Source organism: Phyllostomus hastatus, unplaced genomic scaffold (assembly GCF_019186645.2).
Source record: "Phyllostomus hastatus isolate PE091 unplaced genomic scaffold, TTU_PhHast_1.1 phas_scaffold_55, whole genome shotgun sequence".
Taxonomy (NCBI): domain Eukaryota; kingdom Metazoa; phylum Chordata; class Mammalia; order Chiroptera; family Phyllostomidae; genus Phyllostomus; species Phyllostomus hastatus.
The window spans coordinates 868735-890254 of NW_025334035.1; the positions used below are offsets into that span (position 1 = coordinate 868735).

The 21520-nt window shown below is 38.2% G+C and overlaps 1 protein-coding gene across 2 annotated transcripts in view; it reads right to left on the reverse strand.

The window, feature by feature from the left end:
• Positions 1 to 4762: 4762 nt before the first annotated feature.
• Positions 4763 to 21520, reverse strand: part of UBE2G1 (ubiquitin conjugating enzyme E2 G1) — a 111301-nt gene continuing 94543 nt past the window's right edge. Inside the window, exons 4-7 of one of the 2 annotated variants that reach the window (XR_006783990.1) lie at positions 20051 to 20229; positions 15578 to 15700; positions 9584 to 9614; positions 4763 to 7770 (exon numbers count right to left, since the gene is read on the reverse strand). Coding sequence is in view for 1 of the 2 variants with exons in the window: in XM_045824474.1 (XP_045680430.1) it covers positions 15614 to 15700; positions 20051 to 20229 (266 nt within the window). In the remaining variant the exon portion in view is untranslated. The remainder of the gene's footprint in view (positions 7771 to 9583; positions 9615 to 15577; positions 15701 to 20050; positions 20230 to 21520) is intronic. The other variant, XM_045824474.1, reaches the window with a different exon arrangement.

Sequence of the window (21520 nt, forward strand, 5' to 3'; positions counted from 1 at the left end):
GAGGGTCTAGCAAGGGGATTTTTTTGTTTATTATTATTGTTGTTTTATGGCTTTAGGTTTGTATGTAGTGGTATGAGGCTGAGAGAAAAAAGCCAAAGGAAAGGAAAAGGCTAAAGACGATTACAGGTCCCTGGGGAGGCGGGATGCCCCTGCAAGAGAATGCAGAAGGAATTCTGGGGAAGGTACACACTTTAGACTAGAGGCAGGTCACTGTTGTTGGACTAAAACATTAGGAAACAAGAACATGCATGCAGTTAGATGTGGGAGAGTATTGAGGAGGATGTTTGATGACATTAATTTTATGGTTGAAGTTCTTAGGCAATGAAGGGGACCAGAAGAGAGTGAAGAAAATTTGGGAGGACTCAGGTTGGAGGGCCTGCTTTCAGGGGTCTCTCTTGTATGTATTTTTTCTAGCAAACTCAGCCGCCTGGCTGCAGAAGTGGAGAGTACAGATTATAGCATTTGTTCAGGGCTTGGGAGTTATTCCCCCAAAGGAACTGAGAGTGCTGTGAGAATACAGCTCAAGTGCAGGCTGTGTGAAGACTGATGCAGAGTCATGAAACGCCAGGTTTCTTCAAGATTGAAGACCAGGCAGTGTGAACAAGGTAGTGAGAGCCCTGGGTCAGAGTAACAAACTGAAGTTCCTAAATTAAACAGCACTAGGAAGTGATAAAGTCCAGGATAAGGTCATGTAATACAGTAGGTGAAGTGAAGGGAAAAGATAGGGAAATTAGATATTGGAATTTAGAGGTTGGGAAAGAAGATCATAAACCAGGTGCTAAAATCTTTAGTGAATGTGTAATGACCAATAGCAAAAAAAAAAAAAAAAACAAAAACAAAAACCAACCCCAGAAAACCAAAGAGTCATATAACTAAATAGCATGAGACATTTCGAAAAAGATTTTTACTCAAAGGAGAATCGAAGAATGGGAATGAATGCTGCATGGCCCTGACATGTGTGGCTCAGTTGGTTGGGGTGGTCAGGGCAACAAGCCTGGGTTGCAGGTCCCTTCCCCTGCTGGGGTGCGTGCTAGAGGCAACTGATTGATGTTTCTCTCACCTACCAATGTTTCTCTCCTTGACTTTCTCCCTCTTCCCCTCTCTCTAAAAATAAGTAAAATCTTTCAAAAGAATGCTGCATGTACCCACTCCTAGTAGCATCGACAGTTAGGGACTGCAGGGGAAGTGTTGGCCTTGGAGAAGAGCCAAGAATAAAAGATGCTAGTTTGAAGGAAGGGTCTGAGACAGGATGAGGGTGTCAGAAGAGAAAAAAGGGGAGGATTTGAAGTTGAAGTTTTAGGTGCTGCCGAGGTTTAAGTGTGGGTAGTGAGGTGAAGTGGAGAAGGAATTTAGAGTTTAGAACATGGAAACAGTCATGGGTTAAAATTTTGAGGGAGAGTAATTCTGGCTGAGGGACACCTAGGGGATGGAAGGGAAGAGGGTATTGACATATGTGAGAACAGCCATGGCTGGTTAGCTCAGTGGATTGAGTCCTGGCCTGTGAACCAAAGGGTCACAAGTTCTATTCCCAGTCAGGGCACATGGCTGGGTTGTGGGCCAGGTCCCCAGTAGGGAGAGGCAACCACACACTGATGTTTCTCTCCCTCCCTTTCTCCCCACCTTCCCCACTCTAAATAAATAAAAAAACTTTAAAAAATAAAAGAAGAAATATGTAAGAACAAAGGTGTATGCTCAGGGAATGCTCAAGGAAATGATGTTCCGGTTGTAGTGGGTGACAATATGGCCAGAAGGTATGGGAGGTATAGGCAGGGGGGTATTTAGAGGAGCTGTACTGAGCCAGCAGCACTTAGACTAAGGAGGGGAAGGGGATACTGTATTGCCATGTATTGCCATGGAGATGCCATAGCTCAAAATCTTCAAGCTTGGCTTATGAGTGTGGCAAATGGTGAGCCCTTGGGGGCCATCAGGGTGGCCAGGCAAGCCAGTTTTCTCTGGCCACAAGCAGCCTCATCTGTTTATCTTAACACTACCCTACCAATAACTTCTGGGTCACAACATAAAAAAGTTGAGAACTGTTGTAACTGATGCCTGGTTTTACAGCATATAACTTACCTTTGTCTCACTAACACCAGCCTCGCTAGCGTCTGGCATACAGCAGTTGTTCAGAACGTTTGAAGAGTTGTGAGCACTGTGACCTATACTGGGAGTCTGGAAAACTGGGTTCAAGTTTGGCTCTGCAGATTATTTGCTGTGTTGATCACGGACAAGTCCCTGCAAGATTTACACTGCCATCTCAAATTCTCTTATTCAAGAGGGAGTTGGACTAGAATCCATGGTTTTTAATGATTTGGAGAGTCATGATTCCCATTGAGAATTTAATGAAAACCCTCTCCCTTAGGGGAGCACACACAGGAATAAACAAATTTGTGCCCTTTCAGTTTGCTCGGATGAGAGGCCCACAGTCAAAAGAACTCACTTTTAAGAGATTTAATCAACTGAAGGACTTGATCAAAACCTACCTTCAAGAAGTCCTCTGTCAGAGGTGAAAGCACTCCTGTTAGAAATGCTTTTCATATAACCCTATCTCTGGGCTCTTGTCTCCTGAGTGGGCTCTTTAACTGGCTTGAATCCTCTGAGTTTATAGACTTCATAACAAAGCCTGTAAAATAAAGCATCTGTAGTCCTCAGTGAACTGCAACATCCAACAGGCTTGGATGGAGCTGCATTAGATATGACCTGAAAGTCATCTTGAAAAATGAAAGCACTAGAAAACATGGCTCATTTTAAACTTCAGATTTTGCTATCAGATGAAGAGAAACAATGTGGAGTTGTCTAGGGCTGGGAACATGAAGTACAGAAAGGATAAATGCTGACTGCCCTAAGAACACAAGGGAACAGATTTTCTGGGAAGGCTATGACATATCATGTGGTAGGAGGAGGAAGGGAGGGGATCACTAGACTGGTAGTCCAATGAATTGGGTTCAAGTACCAACCTCAACATAACCACTCTATACGTGACCTTGGAAAAGATGTTCCTGAGGTAAGGAGTAATGGCACCCAGTATGTCAGGAAGGTCATGGAACTGAATCCTGGCTGTGGAATTTGCTTGCTCTACAATCTTGACAAATTTATCTGAACCTGTTTCCTCATGAGAAACTATTACCTTGAAGGATCCATGTAAGAATTTTGCTAGGTCCTTTATAAAACCTAGCACAAGCCTGCCATTAAGTAGAATCTCAATAAATAGGAACTGGTGCCTTTGAGGAATAAATGTCACAAGTCCTAGTATACTTATCCATAGTGGATACTGCTGGGAAGGGAAAAAAAAAATCAGTATCTTTCCTGTGGCTTACTGTGCAGCTCCTAACACCTCAGATGTGTCTGGTTGCTTGTGATTTTTTTTCCTTCTCTTTCAGTTTATTCCACTATATGACTAGGATTCAAAATTCTTTAATCATTTCACTACAGCTCAGTGTGATGTGCTGATTCAACAAGCCAAAAAACCTAATCCTACCTGGGCAGATTATACACATCTGAAACAGAGCAACCAAAAATACCTTATCCTGGAATTAACTTGCTCTGCAAACTAAATCCTGTTGAGGTTTGCAGTCCTCCAGAAAATGATAAATTTTAATGTAATATGGTGGTAACAGTCCTATCTCTATTGGAGGAGGAGGGGAGAAAATCAACTGGTCTTTCTCAAAGCCTAATTAGCACCTTGCACACAGCAGACACACTCAAAACCTCTTCTGCATTTGAAACAGTTTGCAGGGAAAAAAAATTTTTGCTATGTACATTGAGTAGATGGTTATGCATAAAACTGATAAAGTTCAGAAACATCACCCATATTCTCCTGAGTTTTATTTCAATATATTTACCAGGGAAACTAAACTCTGAATATGACTCCCAATCCTCCTGAATTGCTCTCAAGGATTTTCTTGTTTTTAATTAAGTTCATGTTCTTTTCTCAGTTTGTAAGAGGCCTTAATGACCACTGGCAGCTTGTATCAAGACAAATGAGCTTTCAATACCTAACACTGTATATCCATATGACCTATATATTTAAGGATTCAGGGCAAGAAGCTTGTGACATCTTTTTTTTTAATATATAGATTTTATTTATTTTTAGAGGGGAAGGGAGGCCAAAACAGAGAAACATTGATGTGTGAGAGACACATCAATTGGCTGCCTCCCACACACCCCCAAGTGGGGAACTGGCCCACAACCCAGGCATGTGCCCCAACTGAGAATCAAACTGGTGACCTTTTGGTTCGCAGGCCAGCACTCAAACCACTGAGCCACATCAGCCAGGGCAGTGACATCCGCTTTTAAAAAAAGGAAAAATACTCAAGTCTTGTTGCTTCTTTTGCCACTAACTTACTAGGTGGTCCTGGGCAGGTTTTGGCCAAGGGTGCCCGTCTATTTAAAGGAGGGTAAATGGTGACTGAGATAGTACCTGTGGTCTCTTTCAGTTCACATGAGTCTAAGCTCTTCACCCTTTGCTTATCTTTATAGTAGAGCCAGTTAGGCCAAAGTGTGTGTGTGTACTCATTTTATTTACATTCTAAATCAGCATCACAGAAAACTCTGAGTAAAGACAGGTGCTTGGCCCTGTACTAGAAAATGTAAGACTATTATATCAGGTTAGAAGTCAACTCCCCGCCCTCTGGTTTCTTCTTTAAATGCAGTTTTTAAAATTATCAAGGTTCCCTTGTGGACCTTTTGGTATCATGTGCCGATAAAAAGAATCCCACAACTCACTTTTGAGACCTGCACCCTAAAACCAAAATAGCTCATAATACAGCCTCTAAGTCATCATTTATTGATTTATAGAGCCCCCATCACATGATCGAGGTGCTTTACAATACAGTAAACATCACAACAGAACTCACATAGTTAAGTACAATCAACAAATTACAGATCTAAAAACTGGAATGAAGCAACATCATGTCAAATTTCAAAGATGCTGAGAAGTGGCAGACAAAAAAGGTAATTCCACCAACTGGAGACCAGATGGGCAAAAATACACAGGCACCACAACCCAAAATGGGCTAATTTGTAGAGGGTGAGTGAGCATATAAACTTCACAACCAAGAAGGAAGGCCACTAAAAAAATACTGACACCCAAGTGATCACAGAGTCAGTGGAATAACCTCACAAAGATATTACCTTATAATGACAAGAAAACCAACCTCATAGATTTTAAACTCACAAAGAGGCCAAAAGCCACTCAGACCATCCACCCCATTATGAGCACAGACTGAAATCTATAAACCTTTACAAGAACTTGGAATAAATTTAGGAAGCAGTCAACAGTTCTATAATCCATAAGACTATGTAGATGTCAATAGTTGGCACAAGGTTAGGGAGAGAAGTCCTTTTCCCAAAGCAAAAAGGACTCACCTCACACTAATGGAGAGGCACTGGTGGGACAACAGCCACTTGCATCAGTGTCACCCAAGTGTGATTTAATAACAAATATAGAGGCATTTAAATTCACACTATCAGATGAACTCTTGGAAAGGCACAGATGACACCTTTGACAGAAGAAAATAAGTCAAAACAACCATCAAGAAGGTCCATTTCCTTATGTAGTAGGTCAGGGCACCAGGTGGAAAGGAGTGTGAAGGGAGATACATTCATTCCTGGCTCCCCCTTATACTCCCCTAGATCTAAGCCCTAAACACATACGGTAATACCAAAGTAACTGCATTAAAGTGGCATTTAAAAGTTCAAGAATAGTTGTCCCTGAGTTACTAGGTCATTTGCTATTCCCTGAAGAGTCAAATTGCCAGGTTTTAACTCAACAGATAGCTTGCAGAATCTTAGCAACAGGAGAGCAAAATTCAGACTCTATTTTGTCACAACCTCCACTGTGTGAACAATTTCTGATTTAAGAGTAAAGAACTTGTGTTCAAAGTCCCAGGGAGGTATACAATACTGGTGCTTTAGGGCAACAGTTTCTTAGTCTTTGTGGGGAAAAGAAGTCAGAAAGTTCTTTAAAAAAATTAGGCCTCAATGAATAATATAAACATATTCACTTTCAGTTATTACACATTTATAGGTTTTTATATGCTTCAGAGTCAAGAACAGGCTGGAATTTAGAAAAATCACTCTGTGGTGACTACATTCTTAACCATTTCACTTCTGCTTAAAAAAGGCCATGAACAATTTGTAGAGGACTAGGCTGCTTGCAGGAACGCTTTCACTGTTCTGCCAAAGTGTTTCTCCAAATCACCCAGAGCAAAAATGCACCACTTCTCAGTGATTCTCACAATTAAACGCCATGTCCCACCTGGGACTGTATCACCTTCTAGCCCTTATATGCCAAGACTACTTCCCAACCCCAACCTTACACCAAACAGAGAAGAATCTGGACCTGCCTTTAACACTGCACGTTTATTTTACCACTTCCTAAATGAGAAAAATTATAAAATATATTTATGTTCAAATGTTAAAAAATCCAAGTGCACTATGTCAGTGACAGAATCTGTATGTCAAGCTAACAAAGCATTTACACCTCTGTAATGCTTTGAGATTCACATAAGAATCTAGACAGAGAAATATATATACTGCCATGGTCACGTGATTTTCAAGTATTAAGTCTGTTTGCATAAGGAATCAACCTGAGATTTTTCTAAACTGAACTTCTCTGATATTCAGTATTATACCCTTCATTCAATATAATAAAAGCCAACAACTTGACAATTATTGGAAAAAAAATTATATTTTGGAAGAACTCACTACATAAGGTGACAGAATTCCAAAATCAAATTACATGAAAATATACATCGCAATTTCTTTATACAATAAGTGAGAAAAATCTGCAGTATAGAAGAATAGAGGCAAAGAAATATGAAGGGCAAGGAGAAGGGTATGAGGCAAAATAGCATTTTTCATAGCAAACCCAGAAGTTAAGTATGAAGCCTGTAGTAGTGCATGCTTTATTCATTGAACCTTAACATTTGGTAGCTGGAAGATAAAAATAAAACCAAATCAGAATTTTGTATAATTTGGGGTAAATTTCAGTAAGTGAATTCAGAACCAACTCTTTTTAGTCCTTGGGAATAATGACGGTTCAAGAGCTCTCAACAGCCAAAATATGTTATTGCTACATCCGATCCAAGTGATGGGTGCAACTGGAATACAAAAAGGACCGAGCACCTAGTGATGACCACTCCTCTGAAGTCATCATTAAAAATCAAGTAGCTGCTTATTAAGTATTTCAGTATTTGACCTAAATGATTTGAAAACTTTCTGGCAGATAGAAGAGATAAAGATAAACACAAAGGGAACTGTGTCAAAACAAAGAAGATACAAAAGTTTAGTAAATGAAAAGTTTAATGAAGCCTCAATGGTTTAAAGGAAATTAAATGGAAACTTTTAATCCTAATTGCTTTTCATCTGACATGCTTTAAAGAGTCTTTTAAAACATAAGAAACAATGAGTAGGGGAAGAAAACTTGCTAAAATCTTTTAGAATTTACACGATTCTTATTCTACTACAAGAAAGCATTATTTGGTACAAGGTGTATTTGTGGATGTACATGAACAGTATATATATTATCCGGATCATGTTGTGCTATGTACAGGTCTTTACAATTCTTCCTGAAGGTTAAAACAGTTCATTAGAATTCAAAATGCGTAATCATCTGTAAGTTGGCACTTGTTAGGCTCTTGTCAGCATCGATACTGGCATGTTTTATTGCAGCCCAGTTCCAGCCAGTGTTTGCCAACTTGTTACAACAGAAGTCCAGCAATAGGTGGGTAGAGTGCAGGAAAAACAGTGCCATGTTTCTCAATTGGAGACCTACAACAAAACAAACAGCATTATATAATAAATTTATAAATCACAAAGTAACTGATTATAAATTTTTATTCATATGCTGTTTTTTAAAAACAAATTCTCATTTTCATTTTAAACTCCCTTCTGTGCCATATTTAAGGATACTAAGAAACAATTTAAGACTGCCACACTTCTCAACTTGATCAATTTTATCCAATTCTCTAAGTTCAGTCCAAACACATTTTCTCCGTGAAGCCTCCCACAACTGACCCCTTGTCCCAATTATAGTTTTCTACTGTTTTGTGTCTGCTGGTCTCATGTCCTCTACCAGCCTATAGAAGTCAATAACTACATCTAAGTAAAAACAACTACACTCTTATCTAGTGCTTATTGTGGCGCAAGCAGTGTGTGCAGTGCTTTATAAACTTGTCTCATGTCATTCTCATAATCACCATAGGAAGGAATTTTGCCCTATTTTACAGAGAAAAGTAAGACAAGGTCACATAGCTAATAAATGGTAAAGCTTCCTGCTCAAAAAGTTAGAAAAACACTAGTGTCATTTAATGACTGGACTTCAAGAGCCTTTATTATATTAACATGTGCTTTGAACATGTAGGAGGAGCAAGGGAAGGGAATGGGCAGGAGAACTCCTACTAAAATTACCAGGTACAGCAAATCAAATGTTCCACAAACTCAGGAACCTGTACTGTGTGCCAAGCACATTGTTAGGCACAAAGAACTTGAATAGAAGATGACTGGGAATTTAAGAGTTTTAAACTCCTAATGAAGAAGCCAAATGTACTTAGAGTTATGGAAATATTTAACTCACACTACACATGTGAAAAGTTCAGTATGTCATTTACAGACCCGAATGAAGTTATCAATCTTACAATCACCCAAATGCAACCCTATCAAAGCTCTGTTGTGGTAGTAAGAGAACTGTGGGCCTCCCTGTGGCCCTACATGTGCCTGGCTCCTGAGCAGAAAGAACTACTGCTAAATTTCTTTCCACAGGGGTTTATCAATCAATGTGAATGGTCCCTAGCAAAGCAATGAATGCACCAAATATGAAATGTATCATCTTTACCAGAATCAATTTCCACCATTTGCACACATATATACATATGTGCACACATTTTTAATTAGAAAATCTAAAGACATATGACTCATACTGAATGAACTCAAGAGACATTGTTATAGAATAGTAGTGCATCTTTTAGGTAATGTTATTTGAATGTTTTCCCAAAGACTATATCATACTCAAATTAATCCCTGGCCAATTAATCTCTCAGGGCTCAAACAGAACTGGGTACAGAGTTTGGGCACTGAGTAATCATTTCCCTGTGATATTTCAGGGCCACAAAAAGAATCAATCAAAAACTGTTTCTGTGTGAGGTTTTTAAAGAAAAATACTCCAGAGAAGTAACTGATGAAAGTCATTACCTGAAATCAGGCAATCCAGCCTTTTAATACTGAGGACCCAGTTTAAACAGCATTCGCATCCATCAGCAGGAAGAGAAAAATCTATTTCCTCCCTCTGAATAAAATGCATTCTCAACAGAGAAAAAGCCTCAGCACAGAAAAAGCAAGTCTGTTGTTCTTTTCTCTAGAAAGATTGATGTGAAAACAAATTACTTGCATAAGAGTCATTCACATTTGTGTAAGCATATCCCATTTCTAACCTAAATAAATCTACCTGTTGTTAAAATCACACCCTTTTTATATTGAGATTGTATCAGTTATATGTCCTTATGCAATAATATAAGTATCTGCATTTTGTTTCCAAACTTCTCTTAATTATTCCTGACTTTAACCTACAAATCTAGAGAGGACTTACCTTGACAGAACGTGTCTTGTTCCATTTATCTCTAAAATTAAAAACAAATCATTTTTTTAAAGATTTTTTTTAATTTGTTTTTTAGAGAGTGGGGAAGGGAGGGGGGGAGAGAAACACCAATGTGCAAGTGAAACATTGATCAGTTACCTCTCGCATGCCCCCAACTGGGCCCACAACCCAGGCATGTGCCCTGACTAGGAAACAAACCAGCAACCTTTTAGTTTTGCAGGCTGGAATTCAACCCCCTGAGCCACACCAGCCAGGGCAAATCATTCATTTTCTATGTGGCTATCCAACTTAATCTTTTAAAAATGCCCCAAAAATACAAAGCAGACAAATATGCTTTCAAATAAAAACCACTTTTTGATATCACAGACAATAATAAACATTCTACTCACTCAGGAGTATTCAAATAATCTCAACTATTCTTAAGTGAGAGCAGTCCAGAGTGAAACAGCTTTCACACAGCTATTTCCAAAAGTACTAATTCATCCTAACCTGCCACTTAGCATATTACTAGACAACAACTTTCCCCACATCACCAAGCCACTGGCTTTTCCCCTAAACTGATCTATGTATTTGTATTTATATTTTTATGTATATATGTTTTAATTTTTATTTTTTTTATTTTTAGAGAGAGGGAAAGGGAGAGAGAAAGAGAGGAAGAGAAAACATCAATGTGTGGTTGCCTCCTACACACTCCCTACTAGGGACCTGGCCTGCAACCCAGGCATGTGCCTTAACTGGGAATTGAACCAGTAACCCTTTGGTTCTCAGCCCAGCATTCAATCCACTAAGCCACACCAGCCAGGACTTCCCCAAACTGATTTTTATGGCAGTCTTTTTCTTATGCCGTGGCATTGATGACCATCCACATCCACTTCCTTTCTGAGGTTTGTAATGCCTCTCTTTCCTTGTGGCCAACAAGCCCACGTTTCTGTATTTGTTTCCTCCTTCTGTGCCCTCACTGTGAAAACGGTACAAGATGTCCTTGGCCCTGGTAAGTACAGCTCTCTACACTCAGTGAATTTCTGTCTCTACTCTGGAGACTTCCAATCTCACCAGCAACTCTACGTCTACCCTCTGTCCCAAACATCCTAACCATTCAGTATCCAGACATGTGATGACTTGTCAAAACCATGCTCTGCTTCTATTCCCACTAAAGCTCTTAATGTGATTTAACCTTACCTTTTTGTTATGACTCATGTAACTGGCTCAATTAACAGCTTTTTAACTGGTAGGGATCATGTACCTATAGAACTATCGTGCCTTTGCAAACAGTAGGCTATTAACAACTATTCACTGGCAAGAACTGAAATGAGCTCAGTGTCGCCTGTTCTTCCTGTTACCTCTCATTTCGAGATACAAATCTTGATTCTTAGTAATATGCAAAACTGTTAAAAAGGGAAGCAGATATGTATATTATTGAACTAGCAAAATATCAAGACTGTTAAAGAAATTGTATGGGGGACTTCCGGCAAGATGGAGGAATAGGTGGACGCACCGTACCTCCTCACACAACCAGGATTAGAACAACAATAATTTATAGACAGAATAACACCCAGAACTGATAGAGGATTTATCTGAATGGAAGTCGGACAGCCAAGAAGTTGAAGTAGACCCGTACATCCAGACTGGTAGGAGACGACGAGCCGGGCGGGCGCGGGGCTGGTGCAGGTCGGTGGCGCACAGAGGTCGGGGAAAATTTGGCGCAAAATCGGGGCGACAGCCATCCGGGGTGCAAGAATGCAGCGGTGATCCCTGAGTATGCAAGCTGTGGCTGGTGGACCCAGTGAGGCAGCGATTGTGGACCAGGGCAGAGCTCGCAGCCCAGGATCCCAGAGCAGGGACTGAGCCCAGGAGAACGGAACTACCGCCATTGTTCCCTCCCGTCCCCACTCCCGCCCCCGCCCCCACCCCCACCCCCACATATAACGTCACAATCTAGCGACTGGGGTGCCCAGCCCCGGTGAACACCTAAGGCTCCACCCCCCCACCGTAACAAAAGCGACCAGACCGGAAGAAAGAAAGGAGAGGCAGGGAAAGACATAAGACATGTTTCCAACAGAACAGATCAGTCCCCCAGGACTCATCCTTTTGAGCAACCGAGAAATAGCCAATCTATCAGATGCACAGTTCAAAACACTGGTGATCAGAAAGCTCACGGAATTGGTTGATTTGGGGCGCAATTTAGATGAAAGGATGCAGGTTACCATAAAAGAGATGCAGGAAGATACGCGGAGGAGAGCCAATAGTGAAAGGTAGGAATCTGAGTCTCAAAACAATACAGTGGACCAGAAGGAAGATAGAATCAACCAAGCAGGAAAGCATGATGAAATAAGAATTCAAAAAATCGAGGAAAAGCTTAAGAGCATCCAGGACACCTTTAAACGTTCCAACATCCGAATTATAGGGGTACCAGAATGGGAAGGGGAAAAGCAGCAAATTGAACACGTATTTGAACAAATAATAAAGGAGAACTTCCCCAATCTGGCAAAGGGAACAGTCTTCCAAGAAATCCAGGAAGCTCAGAGAGCCCCAAAGAAGTTGGACCCAAAAGAAACACACCAAGGCACATCATAATTACATTAGCCAAGGTAAAAACGAAGAAGAGAATCCTAGAAGCAGCAAGAGATAAGGGGACAGTCACCTACAAAGGAGTTCCCATCAGACTGTCAGCTGATTTCTCCAAAGAGACCTTACAGGCAAGAAGGGGCTGGAAGGAAGTATTCCAAGTCATGAAAGGCAAGGACCTACATCCAAGATTGCTCTATCCAGCAAAGCTCTCATTTAGAATGGAAGGGAAGATAAAGTGCTTTTCAGACAAGGTCAAGTTAAAGGAGTTCATCATCACCAAGCCCTTATTGTATGAAATGCTAAAGGGACCTATCTAAGAAAAGAAGATAAAGAAAAGACATGTATAGTAAAAGGACAGCAAACTCACAATTATTAACAACCACACCTAAAGCAAAATCAAAAGAAACTAAGTAAACAACAAGAACAGGAACAGAACCACAAAAATGGAGGGCACATGGAGGGCTAGCAGCAGGGGGATGGGAGGAGGAGAGAGGGGGAAAAGGTATAGAGAATAAGTAGCATAGAATGTAGGATGAAAATAGATAGGGGGAGGGCAAGAATAGTACGGGAAATGTAGAAGCTAAAGAACTCGTAAGTATGACACATGGACATGAACTAAAGGGGGGGAACATGGGTGGGAGGGGAATACAGGGTGGAGGGGAGAGAAAGGGGGAAATGGGACAACTGTAATATCATAATCAATAAAATATATTAAAAAAAGAAATTGTATGGAATGTGTGCTATGTATGTTACTGAGCTAGCAAAATAACAAAATGTAAATTTTTTTGATACATCATTTGAACTTATTTAATTAATAATACACTATCAAGTATAATAAAATTCTTGGTTATTTGCTGAATTTATAAAATGCTGTTCATGTAAGGTAAACTCACACATAAACTTAGGCTTCAATATGGTATTTTGTTCCTTGTCAATTCTCTGTTGTCACCAAGCCCTGCTCTGACTGGATAGTGGTGCGGGTGAGAAAAACTCACCCTGAGTGTGTCTGTTGTTCCTAAGGTACTGCCTTACCCATTAACCAACAAATGCAATGAGTTGCGTTTTGTGAAGACTAACGTGGCAGTTGTATCCAGAACAAACTGCCAGAATAAAGTGCAGGCAATCACAAAGGAAGTTCAATATCAGCAGACTAAGTTCAAGTCTAGTAACAGAACTTAATCTAAGGTGGTAGAAAGCAAGAATCAAAAAAGGGAAGACCACTGACTGGATGTGAGGGAGGTAGCAGATGTAATGATACTAAAATAAGAACAAAATAATTAGCAAAAATAAAAAGGATATAAACATGATGAAAAACAAATAATTTGAAGACTATAAGGTTATTGTTATATGTGGTGGTAACAGAAAGAAGTAAAGTTAATTTTCAAAATTTAGGTTATTATAAGGAGATTTAAAAGTAGATCTGAGTCTTTTCAGAAATTTGAGACATCAAACATGAAAACAGAAAAACAGACTTTAGCCTTATTTCTGATTTCCACCTATGTGTTTGGTACATTTAATCATAAAAATTAAGATAGAGTGATACTGGTTCAGGGACAGACAAGCCAACTGATGCAACACAGAAAGGTCAGAAACAGAACAACACATACATGGAAATGTAACTCTATAATTTATAACATAGCCAACACTGTGTATCAGTACTGAAAGGATAGACTTGTCAGTAAATGATGTAGTCAACAGTTGTGCATGTTGGGGGGTGGGGTGGGAGGGGTAAAGATGAACCTTACACTATACACCAATCAATTTCAGTGGACTCAACACATATATGAAAGGCAAAAGTACAAAACTTTTAGAAAACAACATATAAGCCCTGGCTGGTGTGCCTCAGTGGACTGAGCACCAGCCTGTGAACAGAAAGGTCACTGGTTTGATTCCCAGTCAGGGCATATGCCTGGGTTGCAGGCCAGGTATCTAGTTGAGGGTGTGCAAAAGGTAACCAACTGATGTTTCTCTCATACATTAATGTTTCTTTCCCTCTCTCCCCCTCTTTCTGAAAGGGAAGGAAGGAAGGGAGGGAGGGAGGGAGGGAGGGAATAACATAATAGTAGCATTCTGATGGCAGGGAAGAAACTAAGACACAAAAAGTAAAATCCACACAGGAAAGTAATAAATTCAGCTGCATTAAAATTAAGAACCTCTGTTCATCCAAAAATACTATGAAGAAAACTGAACTGACAAGAATACAAATCAGTAACCTAACAGAGAAAGAGTCCAAAGATAAGAACAGGCATTTCACAAAGGAAACATCAATGGACAGACACAGGAAACAACATGCAACTGCATTGGTAATTCGGGCAACCACACTGATTCATAACGATGTATTGTTTTACACATTCCAAATTTAAAGTTTTGCATAAGTCTGATAATAACAAATGATGGAGAGGATATGGAGCAAGTGGAATTCTTATCCTTGTCAATAGGAGTATAAATAGATGCAATATTTTAGAAAGCAATTTGGCATTATCTAGTCAAAATGATGTGCAGATACCCTTAACAATTCCACCCCTAGGTAGATACCCTAGATAAACTCTTATAGTATTTATTGATACATGTGCAGCAAGAAAACAAGAATAGACACATTTTTCTGTAACAACAAAACTAGGAAAAAAAAAGCACCCTAAATTGGAAAGTAACTGCAGTAAGAATCAAGAGAGGTAATTTATCTAAAAAAATAAACCACATAACAGTGAAAATAGATGAAATATAGTTGTATATAACATAGACCAATTTCAGTAATATGTTGAAATATAAGTCACAAAAATGCATATGTTATACACATATAATTCCATATATAGTTCAAATCATGCAATACATTGCTTAGGAATACAAACTTGATAAAGTGAAGAAAAGCAATGATAAACAACAGAATTGGGAATATAAGAAAAGGATAGGGTTAAGGACAGGAATATTGGGGATGTAAGAAATAATGGTAAAGTTCTAATTCTTAAACTAGGTAGCAGGTACATTCCAGGAATGTACCATGAATTGTGGTTTCTTAGATGCTACCTTCTATACATACTTTTTTTTTTTGCTAAAAAAAAAAGAGAGAGAGAGAGAGAGAAAGAAACTAAATGTAGATGTCACACATTTGTTCAATTCACCTACACCATGTTCCCTTCTAAATCAGATGGGTGCTTTCTATCTTTGATTCCTCTAGTTTCTGAAAAGAAATGACTGCTACCACACTAAATGCTTTGGTATATCTAGTTAAAAACAGCTGGGTCTACTGAAAGGAAAAGCAAATAAATTACACTGTTTTCACTGAGAAATAGTAATCTGGATACCACCAGTAAAATATGAAACCAATGAAAAAGCAATCAAGTAACTATATCACATAATTTCCCAAAACATGACATTTATAAAGGCAAAATAATAGTATGATTTTTAAAATGAACTTACCCTGAAATAAGTGAAGTTACAGCTGTTGAATAAATGTCACTCAAAAGCAGTCTCTTGGCTTTTTCTTACACAGCGGGCAACTTTCCTTTTGAATTCTCCATTTCTGTCTTCCCTCCATTCTTTCTGTAGGTACAGAAGTGGTATCAACTGGTTTTATGCAAATTTCTCTTATAATTTCAAATGTTAAGTTTACTTTTGATATAATGCTTTGGCAATATGTTAAGCTGACATGGTGGAAAAGTAGTCAAAAAAACACTTTTGCAAGGCACTGCTGGGATACTGGAGCAGAAATCCTCCAAGCAAATCACCTTTACAGGCAAAATTCTCTTTAAAAAGGGAAAAAATCATGAAGAACATTAACAGTTTTAATTATACTGAAAATAAAGGTACAACTTACAAATAAGATACTCAGGCTATCTGAAGGATTACCAAATCTCCCTGATGGAAGTGACCAGAAAACAAAAAAGATCTAAATACAAAAGTGCCTCTTGTATAAGTAGACAGGCGGAGTGCATCAAATGGAGATGATACTGAGCACTCAGCATCATCTACAACAGTATGAGAAGTATCATACTTCTATGTGTGTACATGAGTGTGTGGGGGGGGGAGGGGAACAACACGGTACCACTATTACTTACTGCTTGGCATGCAAAAATAGAACACAAAGCAGCACCAGCATAGTTTCACACTCGAGCACAGCCAATTTTTATCTACCAGGTGAATAGTTGGAAATTCCCATAAAAATGCCCAGCCTTTAGTATATCCATTTACAGACAGCAAAAACCATAGAAATCTCCAATCTTTGCTCTTACAGAGGAAGACATTAGAAAAATTAATTTTTGCCCTGCAAGCAAGGAAGGTACCACAGAAATCCAATATAAATTATGAGACAAACTATAATGCTAACATGTACAGAGACTGAGATGTATGCTGAAGAATTTATGGGTAAAATGTTATAAAGTCTGTAGTTACCTCATTATTTTAAGTAAAAGGAAGAAGACAGCATTTCTAAGCAAAGAGGGAAAGTCAATCTTAAGGAAAAGAAATCACTTAAAAATACCACTTAGAAGAGAGGATTAAGACTGAGAGCAGGGAGATCAGATAGAAAGGTGAGCTATTACAATAATGTAGGGAAGAAGTAAAAGGGACTCCAGTCAATGGCAGAGGGGTAGCAAGGGGTTTAGAGAGACTATACAATATGACTGACATTCTCTGGTAACTGAGATGAGACTGGGCAAGGATGACTTGTCCAGTAAAGGATAGACTGGTAGATGATCTTTCCAAAGCAGGAACTAGCTAATATAACCATTGTTTGTTGAATTCACTATGCCATTACCAGAGAGGTGATATTATCATCTGCGTTTTATATAAATAGGGAACCTATGAATAGGGCAAAAAACACATGTGTATCTTTTTGCTCTCCTGAGACCCTATTAAAATGATCTCATGGGATTTTTTTTTCTGAAGGTATAATGACGAGGAGATAGAAGAGTAATGAAACATGCAGCAGAGAAGAAAAAGTGAGAGCCTTAGAATAGGCTCAATGGAACCAGAACAAAGGAGGGAAAGAAGCTAGTAAACAGAACTCTAAAGAAGCTAAAGTTCGAAAATGGTAAACCTGAGAAGAGTTAGTAAGAAGTACAGCTGAAAATAAAGAAATAAAAAGTCTGTATTTTCCTCCCACTTATAACCAAAATTCTAGTATCTTCTTAAAATAATAATGATGATATACGGACTTGATATAAATATACTGTACTAAGGAATACAGCATATTTATATAAATTATACAGAATTAGATCTGCTAGTATGAGTATTGGTACTCAAAGTAATAACTTAATTTTGGCACTTAAATGATACCCCTTCTCTTAGTTTACTGTCTGGCTTGCTACCCACACTCTCTTCAGTGAAAAAATTCTGCGTGTGCGCGCACACACGCACACAGCTCCAATTGGCTTTCCTAAACCCTCATTTCTTAATCATGAAGAGTTACGTAGAAGTCCTACAGTGTTATGAACTAGTCTTCAAAATATAAAAGAAAAACTGACCTCAGAGGAAGAGACTTCAGAATTTAACTTTAAAAAATCTGATTAGAATTCCCAAGAACACTACTAAATTCTTTAGAGTGATAAGATCTTAAGAAAAAAGGAATTCATGAAGAAAAGATGAAGCATTTAAAAGTGAAAATGAGGATTCGACAGAAAATTCAAAATTGGCACTATTCTAGATAGAAAAAATACAAGGGATCAATTTTGGTTACAGCTACAAGTTCAAAAAAGTACAGAACGTCAAACATGAAAAAAATCCTCAAAATGACGATAAAGGAAAATTCACCATAGCTGAAGTCTTCAAAGTTACATCAATTAGAGAAATGGAAAATTTTTACATAATAATATGAAATTTCAGAAGACCAAAAATCCAGAAAAGGAGGGGAGGGAGGAAGGAAGGGAGGAAGGGAGGGAAACCTACAAATGGAGAAGAATCAACCTAGCATCAACTTTCTCATCAGTTAACAACAAATACTAAAGAGAAAGTCTGTAGAAATTTTATTTTCTCCCCTAGGATTCTGTAAACAAAGTGTGTAAGGTCAGGATAAAAATACTTTGAGACATGTAAGGACTTAATTTCCAGATACCCTTTCTAAAACATTACTCTGGAGGAAGAAGAGCAGAAGAAAGAAGTCCCCACCCCCCAAAAAAGGGGTGGTGGTGGTTGTGGGTCCAGGAAACAAATGATTCTATACAGAAGAACAGCAGAGGAGAAAGGAAAATTCAAGGAAAGCAGCCAAGCAACAGGCTGAATCAATTTAATTTGGAGCCAAAAATTGGAGGGATCTAGGAGAGAGATCTCCAAGAAAAGTGAGTTTCCTGGAATACATATCACTGATTAAGAGTTAGAAAAACAAACCAAAAATATATGAAAATATGATAAAAGGTATGCAATGCAAGACAAAGAAAGCAAGTAAGAAAGGTAAACATAACTGTTTACAAGAAACCTATAGTTTAAATATGAAACAGCTAACTGGTTAAATCAGAAAAAGCAGCAGTGGGTTTTGAGAAAAAAAAATGGGATAGATTTTGCACAGTCTGTGAAGTCAAGTTTGCATACTTCAGCTTTATTTTTTTATATATTTTTATTGTTGTTCAATTACAGTTGTCCCCATTTACTCTCTCCCATTACTCTCTCCTGCCCTACCCACCACCTACCCACCACCACATACTTCAGCTTTATACTGAGGCCTATTTCTACCCTTATGAAAATGTTTAGCATCAAGAGAATGACTACTTTTTCACTAGGTTCTGTTATTTCAGGACTCAGCTGTTTCAAAGAGGTAGTAATTTTTCCCCATTCACACGGTCAAGTATTTATTTGTTCTTAATTTCTCTTTCTTGAAGACTGAAATTCAACTTGTCAATTCCAATCTTACTAAAAAGAGCAGATAGTTGAGGATGAAACACTAACTACTTCTCTCTCAAAATGCTTCTACAGGATTTTTTTAAAGTGGCTTTTACCTCTCTCTCTTACTGCCTCTTACATAGTTTGAACTTACACTTGACTGAATAGAAAATTAGAATAGTGTTCTACCAGTTTTTACTTCCATCTGATTACTAAATGTAAAACTTCAAAGCCATAGATATGAATAGGGGTTATCTATGTAGTGTTTTTCTACATATAAGATCTCACCCAATTTTTATATAGGTTTGAAGTAACCCAAGAAAAAAACATGAATTTAATCATCTTGCTTTCATTTCATATACACTAAGAAAAGTTCCAAGAATGAGGGGAAAGAAAGGTTCTTCAAAGAAGATAGAAGGCTAATGAACTAAGACTATAAAAGAAGACTAATAAAACAAAATATAATATGAATATAAAATACAATGTGGGTTCTGAGAGTCTGGATTTTCAATACTAACCAAAAAAGGCAGCAATAAAGGACAATAATGGAGAAATCTGAGTATGGGCTACATACATATATTCAGTAATAATAGTACTACATCAGTGACAGACTTGTATTATGCGTATATGTTCTTTGGAGATATATGCTAAAGTATTCAAATATGAAGAGTTAGGATATCTGTAAAGCATTCTCAAACAGTTTGGCAAAAAGAACAAGAAAGTAAAATCTCTGAAATTAGTGAATCTAGGTGAAGGATATAAGAATTTTTATTTAACTAATGAAACTTTTTTATAGATCTGAAAGTTTTAACAATTAAAACTTGGGAGTAATAATATGGACTTGATATCAAATTTTCTTAGGTGTGACATGTCAGATGTTGTCCTTCTTCTTAAAAGATGCATGTTCAAGTATTTAGGATGATGCTTAGTTGTCTCTGTAACTTATTTTTGTATAGTATAGATGTAGAAAATAAATAAATGGATACAAATAGATATGTAGACACACACAGATAGACATACAAAGATACTATACTTCTCACTGAGTTTTAAGAGGAGGAAAGATATGCACGTGACCCTTACCGCAGCATCAACATTAGCAGGTGAGTCTCCATTAGGGTCTGCCAGCATAGAAATAACACTAATCATGATGGTTTCCACGGTGTGAATGGGGAGCCAGCGCTCCTCTGGTTTTTCATAGCCATATTTATCTTCACCAGGCTCATGAAGAATAGAAATGCATACATCACCATTTTTATCAACTGCAAAATTAGAAAAAAACAGTTCTGTTTAAAATATTTGAAATAATTTGGTTATACATAAGACATCTATTATCGATGTGGTCCTGATTCCCACAGTACCTGTATAAAACAATGAATATAAACAGAAGTTAATTTCCAAAACAGAACCTGTTAACCTTCTAGTAAGGCCACAGATTTTACCAAATAGGATCCATCTGACTAATCCAATAGAATGTAAGCTATCTTTTTCAATTGGGCAAAACTTCAAGATACCTAGCATGTAGATGTTGTCTAGCATTTACATGTAGTAAATATAGCAATAAGGTTTTGTTCAATGTTCTTTCTTTATAACATAGATGAAATGCCATAGAAAATTAAGTCTTCTTTTAATTAATTTGCCCATGGGAGAACTGGATTTGTTATCTGTCATTTAGCTTAAAGGTGCAGAACCTATTGATGATGTTAAGTGAGGGCTTACTGTACAATGAAATTAATAAATGGCAACTACTGAACTATTCTTTATTTGTAGAAAGTATATGATCCAGACACCAGAAATGAGTTTTCATGTAATGATTTCCTAGTTTCTCCACTAACTTACTAATTTAAATGAGTAACAGTTAAAGGTCCAAAGATTTATCTAAGGGGGAAAAAAAAAGTACCACCATAATGTACTTTTTAAATCAAATAATGGCAAAATTATTTTCGGGGAAAGGAGCATACTCAGATTCATACAAGAAACATGCCATATTGCCAGTGAAAATTCATCAACTCTACTAACTCATTTAAATTAATAAACCTATAAAAAATTCACTAATGTGCCCTGGCTGGTGTGGCTCAGTAGATTGAGTGCTGGCCTGAGAACCAAAGGGTCACTGGTTCGATTCCTGGTTAGGGCACGTGCCTCCGCCAGTAATCAGTTTTATATCTTTTAAGATTTTATTTATTTTATTTTTTAGACAGAGGGGAAGGGAGGGAGAAAGAGAAGGAGAGAAACAACAATGTGTGGTTGCCTCTCATGTGCCCCCTGCTGGGAATATGGCCTGCAACCCAGGCATGTGCCTTCAGCAGGAATCAAACTGGCGACCCTTTGGTTCGCAAGCTGGCACTTAATCCACTAAGCCACACCAGCCAGGACCACTAGTCTTTTTTAAAAAAGGATTTTATTTATTTAGTTTTAGAGAGAGGGAAAGGGAGAGAGAAGAAGAGAGAGCAACATCAATAAGAAACATTGCTCTTGCCTCCTGTGTGCACCTGCAATCGGGGACCAAACCCATAACTTAGGCATGTGCCCTGACTGGGAATTGAACCAGTG